The sequence below is a fragment of the Ctenopharyngodon idella genome, chromosome 8, assembly GCF_019924925.1.
Source record: "Ctenopharyngodon idella isolate HZGC_01 chromosome 8, HZGC01, whole genome shotgun sequence".
Lineage (NCBI taxonomy): Eukaryota > Metazoa > Chordata > Actinopteri > Cypriniformes > Xenocyprididae > Ctenopharyngodon > Ctenopharyngodon idella.
The window spans coordinates 4,868,704-4,884,364 of record NC_067227.1 but is presented as its reverse complement, the minus strand read 5'-3'; the positions used below and the strand labels follow the sequence as shown (position 1 = coordinate 4,884,364).

Here is a 15,661-nt window from a genome sequence, read left to right as displayed (position 1 = left end):
ATTGTCCTATATACTAAAAAGATTGGAACAGTAAAAAGTGCTCAAAATTTGGATATCGTTAGAGCAGTTCATCTAGCACGGGGGTAAATCTAGCTACATATTTGTTTGGTATTAATAAATACATGATCCACCCCATTATTATACCGCAACGCTTCCTTAAAGTTTCACCCAAAAGTTCACCCAAAAATAAAAATTCTGTCATTACTCACCCTCATGTCGTTCCACACCCGTAAGACCTTCATTCATCTTCGGAACACAAATTAAGGTATTTTTGATGAAATCCGAGATGTTAACATTAAGGTTGAACCACTGTAGTCAGGTGGACTATTTTAACGATGTCTTTAGTACCTTTCTGGACCTTGAAAGTGGTGGTGAAATGGCTGTCTATGGAAGAGTCAGACAGCTCTCGGATTTCATCAAAAATATCTTAATTTGTGTTCCGAAGATGAACAAAGGTCTTACAGGTGTGGAACGACATGAGGGTGAGTAAATAAGGAATTTTTGGGTGAACTAACCGTTTAAGCTCTCTGTGTTTATAGCGCTGCTTGCAGTAAGTGCTGTTAGAACTGAATGAAGAAATTCAGCATTTCTCCGACACCTGTAAGGATGCGTTAAATCCGACAAAGTGGTTTATTAAAGAGTGTATTGATGTTTTTTAGCACATTTTACTGTACCAATATTTTTTAATTGGCCGTTATTTTTTTATGGGACAATATAAATACACTGCCCTAACAAAATCTAAATCCTGAGCACTTTTTACTGTACCAGTCTTTTTTTATGGACCCTTGAACTTGGCAAATAGGACAATGCACACAGCCGTATTGCGGCATCAGCCCACATTTGGTTTCTCTGCTGCAACAGAGGACGCGGACATAAGGCCTTGATATTAGCAGTTCTGCCCAAATGAAATCCAAATTCTGAGCAAGCAGATCTCTATTAATTCATGTGCATCCATGCTCTCGCTTTCTTAATAGTAAGATGGTAGTGACGCACAAAGGACTGGAAATAGTAACGCGGGAGCACGCAAAAAAATTCCTGTGTTTCAAAAAGTTTTGTGAGCACACAAATGTTTCTTGTGTGCACACAAAAGTCTGAATATTTTCTATTTTTGCAAAAAGGTCCCTTTAGGGGCTCCGTACAGTAGTTATTAGTTATTCATTAACCATGTAAGCTTATATTTATGTACAATATGCTATATAAAATAAAATCAGTGGGTCACTTTCAAGAAACAGAGCTATACTGGTCCTCAAGAAACGAATGCTTAAAAAATGCATTCACCCTCACCCCCAAAATATTTTGAATGTAACAGGACTTAAAAAAAAAAAAAAAGAAGAAGAAGAAAAAAAGTCATTTTAAGCTGTTTTAGCCATTTAATAGCTATTTTTGAACTGTCATTCAACTCTGAAACATTTTAAATATAACAGGTTTGAATTATCACTGCACGAAACATGTTTTCAAAGAGAAATATCTTATAGGTCATTACCATTTTTTTCTTTTTTTGATGCATTTACTACAATGCACACCAAAAATGCCCATTCAAAAGATAAATATATGCATTTCATATGAACTCTGTGTAATGTAGCACTTTAGGGTGTTTTTAGAAATATGGTGAGATAAATGAAATAAATAAAAACTTTCCTGAAAATTTGATGTACAAAAGGCACAGTTTCCTGACAATGACCCCAGTGTCAAAACCACACATCAGTTATTTAGTACGACCTAACGGACTGTAGGAGCCATAGATCTTAGCTTCTGTAAAGAAAACACAAAGTCGTTGAAAACACTGACTCGAATGTGAATTTGATTAACTTCAGTGAGAAGAGACAAATATCATCATGAAGAAACAAATACACACTTTCAATGTGAAAATATCACTGTAATTAGCAACATAAACATCCCAGACAAACGTCATCATTCAGTGTAGTGGAGAGAGGAGGCAGTGTCTGCAGTGGCCTCGGGGCACAAGAGACCGTGATGGGCCTATTCATCAACACGCGCATGAATGATGGGTTTTCACTGCACGCACAACTCACAGGCCTCCAGTAACCTGCTCATACCCAGATGGAAACAGAGGTTAAGGGAATGTTTGATTAATGTCGCTGGGCGATCCACCTGGTACTTGGTCGGGAAACTTGCATGCATCACAAATCAATGTAAATAACGCGTACAGAGCAGTGATTGCCCACTTTTTTTGGTTTGAGTAAAGTACCAGTAGAGATGCTTGCCTTAGAAAACACCTCTAATAATGCTATGCAAGATGGAGAATAGCAAAAGATGAGAAAACCGAATTAAAGACCTTGTTATCGCCCGGCTGTATGAACAATTTTCATTAAAGTGCAAGATTAATTAACAGATGGGGTAATTGGTTATGAACAAATGATAAGGCATCAATGCACTAATAAATCTTGACATTTAATTTGCTGCCCGCTTCCCCCGCTATCAATTACTGTGTTCCTGGGAATAATTGACAGTAAGACGTAAGAAAGGCGGGCATCTTTCAAAGCTCCTAAAATGCTCCTTTGGTGTAGACACCGCAGCATGGACCATATGTTTAATATTAGGTGTAATCTGTCCTACTCAAGTGCTCTGAAAACTGGGAAAATTGGATTAAATTGGCTAATGGCATGTTTAAAACCTCCATAAAATGAATGTGAGTGGAAGGTATTACAGTGTTTTTGACTTGCGCCTTCTTCTCTTTGTGCACAAACAAAGGTTGGCTCTCAATAATGCAAAACTAATATATGCTGGTCAACAGAGATCTCAAAGTCCACAGGAGACATATTGATTAATATCATGTGGGTCGGAAAGAGAGAATATTTGCACAATATATGAGCCTGTGGCATTATAATATGTTTTTTCCAACAAATATATTGCACACGCACCTACCTACCTATCTACCTATCTACCTTATACAACTGTCTAAGATAGATAGTTCAAGGGATAGTTCAACCAAAAATGAAAATTCTTCCATCATTTACATTGTACCTGTATCCTGTCATTTATCTCAGGTGATATCCTCTTTCCCATGAACAGAATTGGCAGATTTTAAAGAGCAAGCTGCCTTGAGATGAATGGAAACACTAACATAAAGCTTTCTTCAGGTATTACTGACTTCCTTGATTTTAAGACTGAAAAAATGACTCACATCACCTTTAATGTTTCTAAATCACAGAGGATATTTCCACATGCTGCATCTCTTTAAATCTCTCATCTAATTGTAAATCATTCTCAGTCTTTCTTTCCAAAAACCATTAGCATTGTTCACCTTTAAGGCAACCACTCTGTACATTCTTCACAAGATGTTCAACAAACTGAGCAGGCAAGTTGCAACTGTGCCGATGGAGTATCTCCACAAATGCTTAGCGGCTAAGCAATTCGACACAAAAGCTGGCAAACAGAAAGGTGAAAGGCAGGGTCAGGACAGATAGCGCCGAGGCGTGGCGCTCAAGTCAAGAGGGATGTTAGCGTAAGGACAAACAAAGTCAACCACGGGCATGAAAGCTGCCTGTCAGAGGCGGATCAGGAAACAAAAGAATTCGGGCAAAAATATGAGGAACAACCATGGAGAATCAAACATCTGTCACGTAGACCAAAGGCGCAAAGCGAACACTTCCAGCACCAGGTATCGCTAAGTCAACAGCACGGCAAATATGAGAAAATGGCGAGGTACAGCTTTTTTCAGCAGGATGAATAATGCTGATATGGAAAAGTACCTTGTGTCATAAAGGCAAATAGAGAGTCTGCGTTGCAACAAAGTCATCTCTAGGTCAAAGCCTTTGAAGTTTTCGAAGAGGTGGAGAAATAGAGGATAGGTGGCATCGAAATCAAAAGAGAATGTAGCTTTGGTCTAGAGATCTCGATGAAACAGAATCGGAAGTAAATGCTGAAGCGCACATTTGAGCACTGTAAAATCACTGTTGAGTTGTACTGGCAAAATCAATGAGAGGTTATTCAGAAGAAGACAAAAACAACTTTCAGCCGAATCGCCAACAGGTTTCACTGTCTTCAAAACTTTTTTCCTGTCTATTTTCATTTATTTTTTATATTAAATGTCCTTTATGTACAGAATTGATTGTTTTACCCCTTATGATTATATATAACACCTGATCAGTGTGTGTGTGTATATATATATATATATATATATATATATATATATATATTTCCACTGTTGGTGCTTTCGGCGATGGACAGGGGTCAGCTTGGGCACCCTACTGGTCTGCGGCTATGCAGCCCCATACACAACAAACTGCGATGCACTGTGTATTCTGACACCTTCCTATCAGAACCAGCATTAACTTCTTGAGCAATTTGAGCTACAGTAGCTTGTCTGTTGGATCGGACCACACGGGCCAGCCTTCGCTCCCCACGTGCATCAATGAACCTTGGCCACCAATTTTTGATAGATACTGACCACTGCAGACCGGGAACACCCCACAAGAGCTGCAGTTTTGGAGATGCTCTGACCCAGTCGTCTAGCCATCACAATTTGGCCCTTGTCAAACTCGCTCAAATCCTTACACTTGCCCATTTTTCCTCCTTCTAACACATCAACTTTGAGGACAAAATGTTCACTTGCTGCCTAATATAGTGGCCATAATGTTATGCCTGATCGGTGTATATATAAAATGCAAAAAGTGTGGAAAATATTATGTGATATTATTTATGTAAATTTGTGTATTTAATATACATGAAATGCTAGCTAAAACATTAGCCTAAGCAAGGCTAGTATTTTATTATTTTATTAAATGAATTTTGAGATTGTTGGTTACTATGAAAATGACTACTTTTTAAAAAATAAAAAATATCACAGAATTCTCCTGTGATGCACATACATTAACTGCAGGCTCAAAGGTTTGGCATGTGTATCTTACCACAGCTTATAACTGGATTGTTTAGTTTCGCTCAAGCATTACAAAATCCAAAGATTCTTAGAAGTAGTTCCTGTTACATGTTGATAAAAAATGAACGAGTCTGTCCTTCCGTTTTCATAACATACTTAAATATCTGACAGTATAAAACAGAACATAAGGGATGGGTACAGAAAATCTTACGATAAATGACACTAAACAGCATCACTGAGGTCAAACTGGGTTTAACAACAAATCTACCACACCCGCTGACACTGCCAGGGCACGGCGTGTGTACACATCATTTATCTGGCTTTTGAAGAAATGCCATAGCAAGCTTTCTCCTTCTCTGATTCCCTTATACATTGATTCTTTTGTTTCTTAGTGTAATAAAGAGTCTCCTTATAAGTTTGTTGTTGAAATAAAGTTCTATCAGTGTCACCACCCACATAAACTATTCATTTACTGCTAAAAATACTCACTGAGGTTGCTCATTTTATTTACATGTAAAAATCAGTAGATGTGTCCTGCACCAGAGGACCAACTTTTTCTGAAAGTTAAAGCACATTAATAATATTTAAACAAAAAGAAAAAAAAAAGAAAAAAGGACAACAACCAGCCATTATTTTGGCAAGAAATGGCAGACCATAATTAAGTATCACTTCCCTGCCGGAAGTTCTGCAAAATATGTGAATTATCCAGTATTCATGTAAACATTCAAATATGGCGCACCAACACATTTTATGCAATGAGAAAAAATTTTATTTCACAGACATCAAATAATCTTATTGCATTTTTCTTTTTGTGTTCTACAACAGTATTAACGTTAAAACTTTACAATAAGGTTAATTAGTTAACATGAACTAATAATTATTAGTAACTGCACTTATACAGCATTTATTAATCTTTGTTAATGTTAATTTCAACAATTACTAATACATTATTAAAATCTTGTTAACATTAGTTAATGCACGTGAACTAACATGAACGAACAATGAACAACTGTATTTTCATTAACTAACATTAACGAAGATTAGTAAATACATTAACAAATGTATTGCTCAAGAGATTTAATATTAGAAAGAATGTTAGAAAGAAAACATTTTTTTTTTAAAAACTTTAACTTAGAAAAAAAAAATTGAAATGTTGCCTTGGCTAATGAGTTTAGGTTGAAGTACTAAAATGACTAACACTGAAAAGAAAAGGCTAAATAGAAAAATCTATGGCTCAGTGTCAATCTATGGCACTATTAGCTAAACAGAAATATATATATATATATATATATATATATATATATATATATACACATTTAAATGACAAAAAAGCACATACAATTTCTAAAACTTACACTAAAATTAAAAATGAAAACTGGAAATATAAAAATAAAAGCTAGTTCAAAAAAATGAAAAAAAAAAATAATAATAATAAAATACTATAATATATAAAAAAATATATAAATAATACTAATGTAACTGGTTCCACAAAAGAAAAAAAACAAGGTCTGAAACAAAATAAGGGTGAATAAATGATGCCAGATTTTTTTTTTTTTTTTTTTTTTTTAGGGGGACGACTATCCCTTTAAAATTCAGTTAAATAAACTTGGATTAAAGATACACTATGTAACTTTTTTGTTCAAAATTAACAAAATTAAAATAATGAATCAATACATCATCAGTCCTTCTTCCAAAACGTGTTTTTGTCTTACCCTGATTCCCTATGGTAAGCCTATTATAAGTGTTTAGATTTTAGACCTGTCTGGATGTTTTTGAAATTGCGTTTATACCGTCATATCCATAAATAAAGAAAAGTTGCTCCGGCTACATTGAGAGTGGCATAGGTTAGTTGTCACAATGAGCAAGAAAGGTTGACATGAAGCATGCTAAATCTCGAACCTCTGGGGAATCACACGTTTAAAAAAAAAAGCGAACAGAGGAGAGGCTGCTGGCAAAAAGAGAATGCAACATTTGCTTGGACTTTCGGAAATGGCGAGAACTGAAAAAGCATTTGAAATGTTGTAAAAGCTACATGGAGATGGTGTTTTTATTATTCAACAGGTGAGTAAGGTATTTTATTGAACAGATAAATTGCCATATGTAGCTCTCTAACAGAGTTCATTGTGTTATCTATTGTGAAGGGTCATATTATGCACAGTCACGCAGAGCCAAAGCACAACCAAAACAATGTTCTTCCGCAAAATGCGTGCATTTTTGTTTTTAACCGCTAGAGGGCCAAAAGTTACATAGTGTACCTTTAACTAATTAATTATGAAAATTCACTGTTGATTTCACTATGTTTTATAGTGTTTTTTTTTTCTTTTCTTGCTCTTGTTGACATTCCCTATGTCAGTAAAGGAAGATGTTACACCAGAAACACACACACAGCCTGTGCTCACGCTGTCCCCTCTAGTCATATCTGGCAGTAGACAGACACACACACAAAGGCACGGTGACAGCAGTCCCCTATGGAACTAATCTGACAGCATCTCACGTTGGATTGCCAGCGTCCCACCTCACGTTCTTTAGTGTGTTCGGCACTTCCGTCAATACCCCAGCTAGTGCCATCACACCATCGACCCCCTTAAACCGACAGGGCCACTGGCTATAAACCTTCCTCTCCAGGACTCCAGAGTCCCGCTCAGAAACAGATCTGATTGAAAGCGTCTGTGTCCGGGGTCGTTGTTATAATATGTTGTGATAAAGAGAATCATAATGGCTTTTAAATAGACGGGCTCTGTCTCTTGTTCCTGAGCAGTGCTTTGTGGGTAGAGAGAGAGTGTCTCTGGGAGTGAAGCCCTGGGGCTAAGCATCTCGGAGATTGAGCTGTCCGTCTCGCTGAAATGAATCTGAGTTAACACCTCTTCAGTCGAGACAGGACAGCCTGGGGGACAGACAGAAGACGACTTCCTGTTCTACCAACAGTCTCTTCTCATTAACCCACACCTGCAGCAGCAAGCAAACGTTCACAGACATCAGTTCGGTTCGAAAGCCTGGTGAGCTGCCTATCTAGACAGCATTTTAAGGCATATTCATGACTGTTGGAGGTAGGCAGCATAATTATGCTGCCAAGTAAGCAGACTAAAATGCTGAAAACAACTGAACTACACAAAATATTTAATAACAGATTTTGTTTGGTTCAGCTTACAAGAAGTGTAGGCCATTCCAGAATGCTTTGCCATGAGCTCAGATAACAAAAATCCCTCTAAAATTCCAGACAAGAAAGAGAAGTGTTCTTTACTTAACCATGTTGAAATAAAACACACTAGTTTTTCTGGTTTAGCTGATTTGACCAGCCCCTTGTGATAAAGAAGTGTGATTAACTGTATTGATTGTGCACTTAAAAGTGTGGTAACACTTCACTTAAAGCCTTTTATAATACATAATGCATTATAAAAGTATTTTAACGCATTAATAATGCCTTGTAATGCACCTTATAATGCACTGTATGGTCTCATGAATAATTGTAACAGTTATAATACATTATAATACTTATGTTACGTAGTAAGTATAAGTAAGTAAGTATACTTTAAGTTTAGTAAGTATAATTCATTAAAGCACATGACAAATAACCATTTTCAGATGAAACAAGAAATCTGCAAATATTATAATGCATTTTAACTTTAGTTACAATTATTTATGAAAAGACATAATGCATTATAACATACGTTATGAATACCTTTATAATGCATTATACATAAAGGCTTTAGTGTTACCAAAAGTTTTACTTTAAAGTGCATTTTAAATCATTTTGTTTTAATAATCTTTCATCATGCTTTAAAAGAAGTACACATTTTGATGTGACTAACATAAAGCACATGTAAAGCACTTGACTATAATTATAACTGTACTGTGTTATTCGATATTACATTTGAAGTTAATATATTTTTAAATGTCATTTTGAATTGCAACTTCATCATTACGAATGTGTACTTTCAAATATACTTAAATACATTACATACAAGTTTCAATAGAAATGACATGAAAGTATATTTTAGGTTACCATAAATGCTTGTCAGTACATTCAGCAGTACACTTAACCATATTCCAAAGACAATAAAAGTAATTATGAAATTTATTAGAAAGAAGTTCTTAAGTTCTATAAGTGGGTCAATAAACCACTCTAAAGTTCAGCTAATTGTATACAATATAAATTTAAACTAATACATTTTCATTTTCTTTTAAAATAAATTATTTTAAAGTAACCTACTCTTTTTTTAAAAGTAACAGGTACTCTTTTCACAATGGGCTTGACTTCCAGTCTGGGGTGCATTTCCCGTATAACTAAGTCTCATTTTTCTCAGTTATTTTGCCTTATTTCCAGATTCAATCATAGGCTTGTTCAAAAACTGCGCTATAAATCTCTTGACAAACTAAAAGACAAAAATGACATTTATATTCGAAATAAAAGATATAGATTGTACTAACTGTCAGTTTGCTTATTTTGCTACAGATAATGATTTATTAAGTACACGTCATGCAAACAAGAAACTTTGCCTCCTAACCACAAGTCGAGAGCTGTCGTTCCAACCACACAACTTTGCGATGCTGTTCGCGAATGTTCTTTGGAACTTTGGTTTCGGGAAACACTGACTCATTGAACTATGCTGATAACAACGGGAACTTGCGACCATAGTTGGCAAACGATGCTTTCGGGAAACAATCCCCTGACCAGCTGACAAGTACCCAAACCCCAAAAACAGATTAAACTAGCTAGCTATAACTTGTACAAAATATTTGTGTGTTTTATGTACAAACATTCTTTTTAGAAGGAGTTGGCTTAGCAATACGTCAACTAAACTCTAATGCTAAACTCTAACACTATTTGTGTGGCATGTGAAGTTGCTGAACATGTAGAGCCTTACAAATTGGTTACTTATAAGGTTCTTTTTCATGTGGATGTGTAGACAGTGGACAGCAAGGAAGCTCAAAAATTAAAGCTAAATGAATAAGGCATTGAATGCTTTGTTTGCATGTATTTTGAGCCTAAAATATAGACAAATCATGATTGTACCACAGAAGGAAGGAAGCCTTAGAGAATGACATTGGTTATCCAGCACATGTTTTGCAGTCATGAGAAACCATGTGAGCTCTTAGCGCATATGATCCGTGATCCAAACACTTGGTGGATATCTGTCTGTGTTTGGCCCATTGTGGCCGGTCTGTAATCCCGCTCTATTAACACCTCTGACTCTTTGCTCTTAGCTGCTCTGCTCTCTCACTTCTGTCTATTTGTCTAAGGGTCGGGCGGCGTGATGACGTAGCCGAGTCCAGCTCCTCAGGGACAGCGGCGATGGCTATCTGTGTCTGACTGTTATGACTATCTCTAATAAGAGCACAGAACCCTCCAACCATGGCGAATGGGGCAGACAGGATGTGGCTTAAGATGTTTTCTTTTATTTTTCAACCTTTTCAAGCAGATGTTTTATGAGCTTGAGGTTTCTGAATGATTGTTTTCATTTTTCATTTTTAATGCCCTAAAACGTAACACAAAGTATAGCTGTAACAGCCGTGAGTGAAATGATTGCCACACGACAACGCTTAAAGGGATAGTTCACCCAAAAATGAAAATTATCCCATGATTTACTCACTCTCAAGCCATCCTAGGTGTATATGACTATCTTCTTTCAGATGAATATAATAGGAGATATATTTAAAAATACCCTTGCTCCTCCAATCGTTATAATGGTTGTAAATGGTGGCCCACATTTTGAAGCCAAAAAAAAATTGTATCCATCCATAATAAAAGTAATCCATACGGCTCCAGAGGGTTAATAAAGGCCTTGTGAAGCGAAGCGATGCATTTTTGTAAGACAAATATCCATATTTAAAACTTTATAAACTCAAATAACTAGCTTCCAGTGGACGACCATACGCATACTGCGCAAGCCAAATGAATAACCACTGAAAAGATGTTGCTTTTCCAGCGCAAATCGATGCGTACGGCCATCTGCCGAAAGCTAGTTATCACAGTTATAGGGATAGTTCACCCAAAAAAGAAAATTATGTCATCATTTACTCACCCTCAAGTTGTTCCAAACCTGTAAAAATTTCTTTGTTCTGTTGAACACAAAGGAAGAAAGTTTGTAATCAAGCTGCTTTCGGGCACCATTGACTTCCATAGTAGGAAAAAAAATACTATGGAAGTCAATGGTGTCCCAGAACTGTTGAGTTTCCCACATTATTTAAAATATCTTCTTTTGTGTTCAACATAATAAAAAAATGTATACATGTATACATGTTTGGAATAGCCTGAGGGTAAGTAAATGATGACAGAATTTTCATTTTTGAGTGAACTATCCCTTTAATAACGTTTTAAATATGGATATTTTTCTCACAAAAAGCAAAAACCCATCACTTCACTTCAAAGGGCTTTATTAATCCACTGGAGCCATATGGATTACTTTTATTATGGATGGATGCAATTTTTTTTTGGCTTCAAAATGTGGCCCCCCATTCACAACCATTATAAAGATTGGAGGAGCAAGGATATTTTTAAATATATCTCCAATTGTGTTTGTCTGAAAGAAAATAGTCATATACACCTAGGATGGCTTGAGGTTGAGTAAATCATAGGATAATTTTCATTTTTGGGTGAACTAACCCTTTAAAAGGTAAAGAGTGTGGTTTCTGCACCATTAGCAGCAACAAAAGAATTGCAAAAATATTTCCAAAACACTCCCCTCTCTGTCATTGGCCGGACAAACAGATAGGCCTGCCCCAACGTCACACCATTGGTTGTTGCTGTGTGAGGATGCTCAAACAAACAAAGCAATGTTTTGAAACTGCCACAGAGTCACTATGTAAATAGTTTTTTTTCTACTTGTAGTTATTTGCTTATTAAGGTGGGATTGGGGGAAGCATTTTAACACTGAAAAATGGCCATTAAAATTCACACACACACAAAAAAAGAGATGCAATTAAACAGAAAATCCTAAAATTAAGGCAACACACTGTCATCCGCTTTCCGGCAGCTGCTAACAAGTATCATTTTTATAGATGGTTTGTCACAGATGGTCCAACAGATGTCTCTCTGGTCTTTAGCAAGTGTGTGTATGTGTGTGCGTGCATGAGCAGATACCCATAGATGTGCTCCTCGTCAATCGTTACGCTGTCAACCAGGGCCTTGAGTGTACTCTTTATAAAACATAAAGCCAAAGTACTTGAGCGTGTAAATTAGGGCTGAAATTTGAGCGTTGTGTCAGGCAGACAGAGACAGCAAGAGAGAGAGAGCTTTCTCTTGGGGTCGGATTCTGATGAGCATCATTAGTGGCGAATCCAACCCAAAGCAGCAAGACAGTTAGAATGCCTTTTTCTGGGGAATTAAACTATGCATGTCGAAAGCAGAAATATGAATTCCTTGAGAAAAAAAAAAGTATGAAAGCATGGTATTTAGCTGATGCCTCTCGACTGATTATTGCATGCTTTAATGGCTATTTTTGGAACGCTAGGGTACTGCATACTGCCAATTGCTGTCAATCGATTTAAAAAAAAATAACGAATTAATCAGAAATATCTTTCTGTAATTAATCGCAAATAACATTACATTTTTCAATATATTTTTATATTGTAATAATTTCACATTTAATCTCAAAATTATTTTAGAAACAACAAAGACAGAATATTTTAAATATTTTCACTAACATGTAGGAAATATACAGAAGTTGAATAAAGGTATCCAACACTTCACAGTCTTTACTGCATAAATTATAAATTAAAAATAGATGTTTTATTAAAGCTACAAAAGTTATTAAATCAAGAGCAGTGAGTGAATTTCTCTTTTTCGTTTGTCCTTTGATTAATATTAATGACAGACTGCAGCAGGTTTATTAGGCTGCTGTCACTTTAAGACCTGACACATGACACAGATCTGACATGCATACTATTTTCTCACAGCACTTTACGTTCATCCAAGACTTTGTTTAACTCATTTAAGACTGTGCTTATGAGGATACTAGATAAAACTGGCATTTTGGCATAATTTTGTGCGTTTTGTTCATTCAAACATGAAAGAGAACAGATGCTGTGTTTTAATTGTGCTAAATATCTAACGCGTTAAACAGAAAAAAATTATATGTGTGTGTGTGTAACTAAGAAAATGTAAAAAAAAAATATATATATATATATATATGGTTGTTTAGCATTTCAAATGGTTATTTTGCATTTAAAAAAAATCTTAAAAATGAAAGGTTGAGTGCTTTGCGCGATGGTTGTATACTGCACTTTTTTCCTTTTTTTTTTTTTTTTTTTTTTTTAACAAATGCAGTAGGTCAGCTGAGTGAAATAACATACTGCTCATAGTGTGCATACACATTGATTTTAGGGAAAATCTTCAGAATTCTTCAAAATGCATTTAAAGGGATAGTTCACCCAAAAATGAAAATTCTGTCATTATTTACTCACCCTCAAGTTGTTCCAAACCTGTATACATTTCTTTCTTCTAATGAACATAAAGGAAGATATTTTGAAGATTATGGGAAACTGAACAGTTCTGGGGCACCATTGACTTCCATAGTATTTTTTTCCTACTATGGAAGTCAATGGTGCCCCAAAGCAGCCTGGTTACAAACTTTCTTCCAAATATCTTCCTTTGTGTTCAGCAGAACAAAGAAACTCATACAGGTTTGGAATAACTTGAGGGTTTGGAATAACTGAGGGTAAATGATGACAGAATTTTCATTTTTGGGTAAACTATACCTTTAAAAAAGATAAAATGTGTTAAATGGACCAGAGAATTTATCTGACTATTTCTGCATTGATTTTAGGGAAAATCTTCAGAATTCTTCAAAACGCATTTAAAAAAGATAAAATGTGTTAAATGGACCAGAGAATACTACACTCCTAATGCTAGATGAAAGCATGAAAAAGTCCAAATGTTTTTCAGAAATAAATTCTCACTCAGGCCCAACCTTTGTGGGCCCCCCTCCATCACAGGGCCCAGGACAACATTTCTGGTTGCCCCCCAACAACAGCCCTGCTCATATGTAATTCTAAATGAGTGTAATGGTATATATCAGTGGAGCTGAGTACACAGGGTGAGAGAAGAGAAAAAGAGAGAGAGCGGCTCACGTCTGATCAGTCATGTGGGGGGAATCAGCATGTGCCCTAATGAGCTTACCGAAGCAACTTCAATATCCTCCGATGTCATGTTGAAATGAAAATTAATAGTTCAATATGGCTCCACGCAAATGCCACGCGTCTCCCATAACCCATATCATGTGGCGTGACCAAATGAGTGTATTCTAATAGATGTAGGCAGAAGAGAAAAGCTGATATCTTCAGTAATCAGGGTTTTGAAAATCACCATTAAATGAAATTCAGGGATGGATGGAAAAGAAAGGGGGAGACGAAAAAAACCCAGAGACATGGAATGAACATCTTTACCCCATAATGTGCTCATGTCTTTCCCACAGGCTGTGAGCTAGTCACCGCAGGGTTGACTTACCACGTACACCGGTCAAATTGGGCCTTGAATCACTGGAGGCCCTGTTCATCTTCATAGTCTAAACTAAGGTTCTGTCTCAAATGGCCCCCTTGACCCTTGCAGACCTCCTACGAGTCCACACTTTGGTGAAGTAGTGTTGCTTGAACATAATGTTCTTGGGTCCTAGAACATTTTGAAGTCAGCCAAACCAGTACGGACATGCTTGAAAGAAGCTTAAGAGACTGGATGTCCACTTCAAGTGAGCCATTTGGGACAGGGCCTAAATTGTGTTCTTTCAAATTCAAATCGAACGATTTCAACTTTCTAATGCTAATAAAAAGGAATATGTAAAGTGCACATCATATCATCATCACGTACCTCCCATCCATAAGTGGTCTCTTTTACCGTGGCGCTCTGCAGTCCGTTGTATGGTCCGAAGCGTTCTCCCATCCGAATTTTGACTTTAGCCCAGATCCCAAGGCCAGCCCCTGGAACAGACGACTCGCGGAGCTCCAAGTCAGCAGGGATGGGAATATCATCGGGAATGTAGACGGGCACCTCATAGGGTGAACCCTCTTTAGGAGTGAAGTCCTCATTGCAGGGCTGAGGGGACGTGGGCCCCACCGCAATGGGGGACATGATGCTGTCTTCTGTCTCCTCTTCCGCGCTCTCGCCAGTCACGAGATTGGGCTCTGTGTCGTACATGCTGTCTACTGCCTCACTGTCATCTGAAAGACAATACAGAGACATTTGCAATACATTAGCAGAATAAAGAGATGCAAAGCACATCAAATGTTCTTCAGCTTCATTTCTCCAGATTACCATTGTATTTGATTTGCTGATTTTGAAAGGCGTAGTTCACTCAAAAATTAAAATTGTCATTATTACTCATGTCACTCCAAACCCATTTGATTTTCTTATTATTGAACACAAAAAAATAACTGAAGAACTGAACTGAAGAAGAATGTTCATGCAGCTCTTTTCCATGTAATGACATAGTGACCATGTGTTTGGGGCTCCAAAAAGGACCAAAAATAACACTCTAAATCTGAAAATCTTGCACTATAGCTTTCAAATCAAATCAAATGGACATCATTGGCTGCTCTTACTTAATTTTGTGGTGTTACTTCCTTTTTGGAGCTTGACAGACAAGACACCATGAATTGTTAGAAAAAGAACTACGTGAAGATTCTTGATTAAATAATTAAATGATGACTGAAAATCATATTTGTGTTCCACAGAAGAAGAAAAAAACATCATACAGGGTTGGAACAACCTGAAGCTAAAAAATAATGGTTAAATAATGACAGAATTTACATTTTTGTGTGAACTATACGTTTAAATATACAATCATTTGCACTGCACGCTGAACATCCTGTGCTTTGAACATCATCTTT

General features: G+C 36.5%; 1 protein-coding gene across 8 annotated transcripts in view; it reads right to left on the bottom strand.

Annotated features, from left to right (window-relative positions):
- Window positions 1-15,661, bottom strand: part of prdm16 (PR domain containing 16) — a 256,289-nt gene that overhangs the window by 161,310 nt on the left and 79,318 nt on the right. For all 8 annotated transcript variants that reach the window (XM_051904337.1, XM_051904344.1, XM_051904338.1 and 5 more), the window contains exon 2: window positions 14,643-14,992. In XM_051904337.1, coding sequence (XP_051760297.1) covers window positions 14,643-14,992 — 350 coding nt within the window. The remainder of the gene's footprint in view (window positions 1-14,642; window positions 14,993-15,661) is intronic.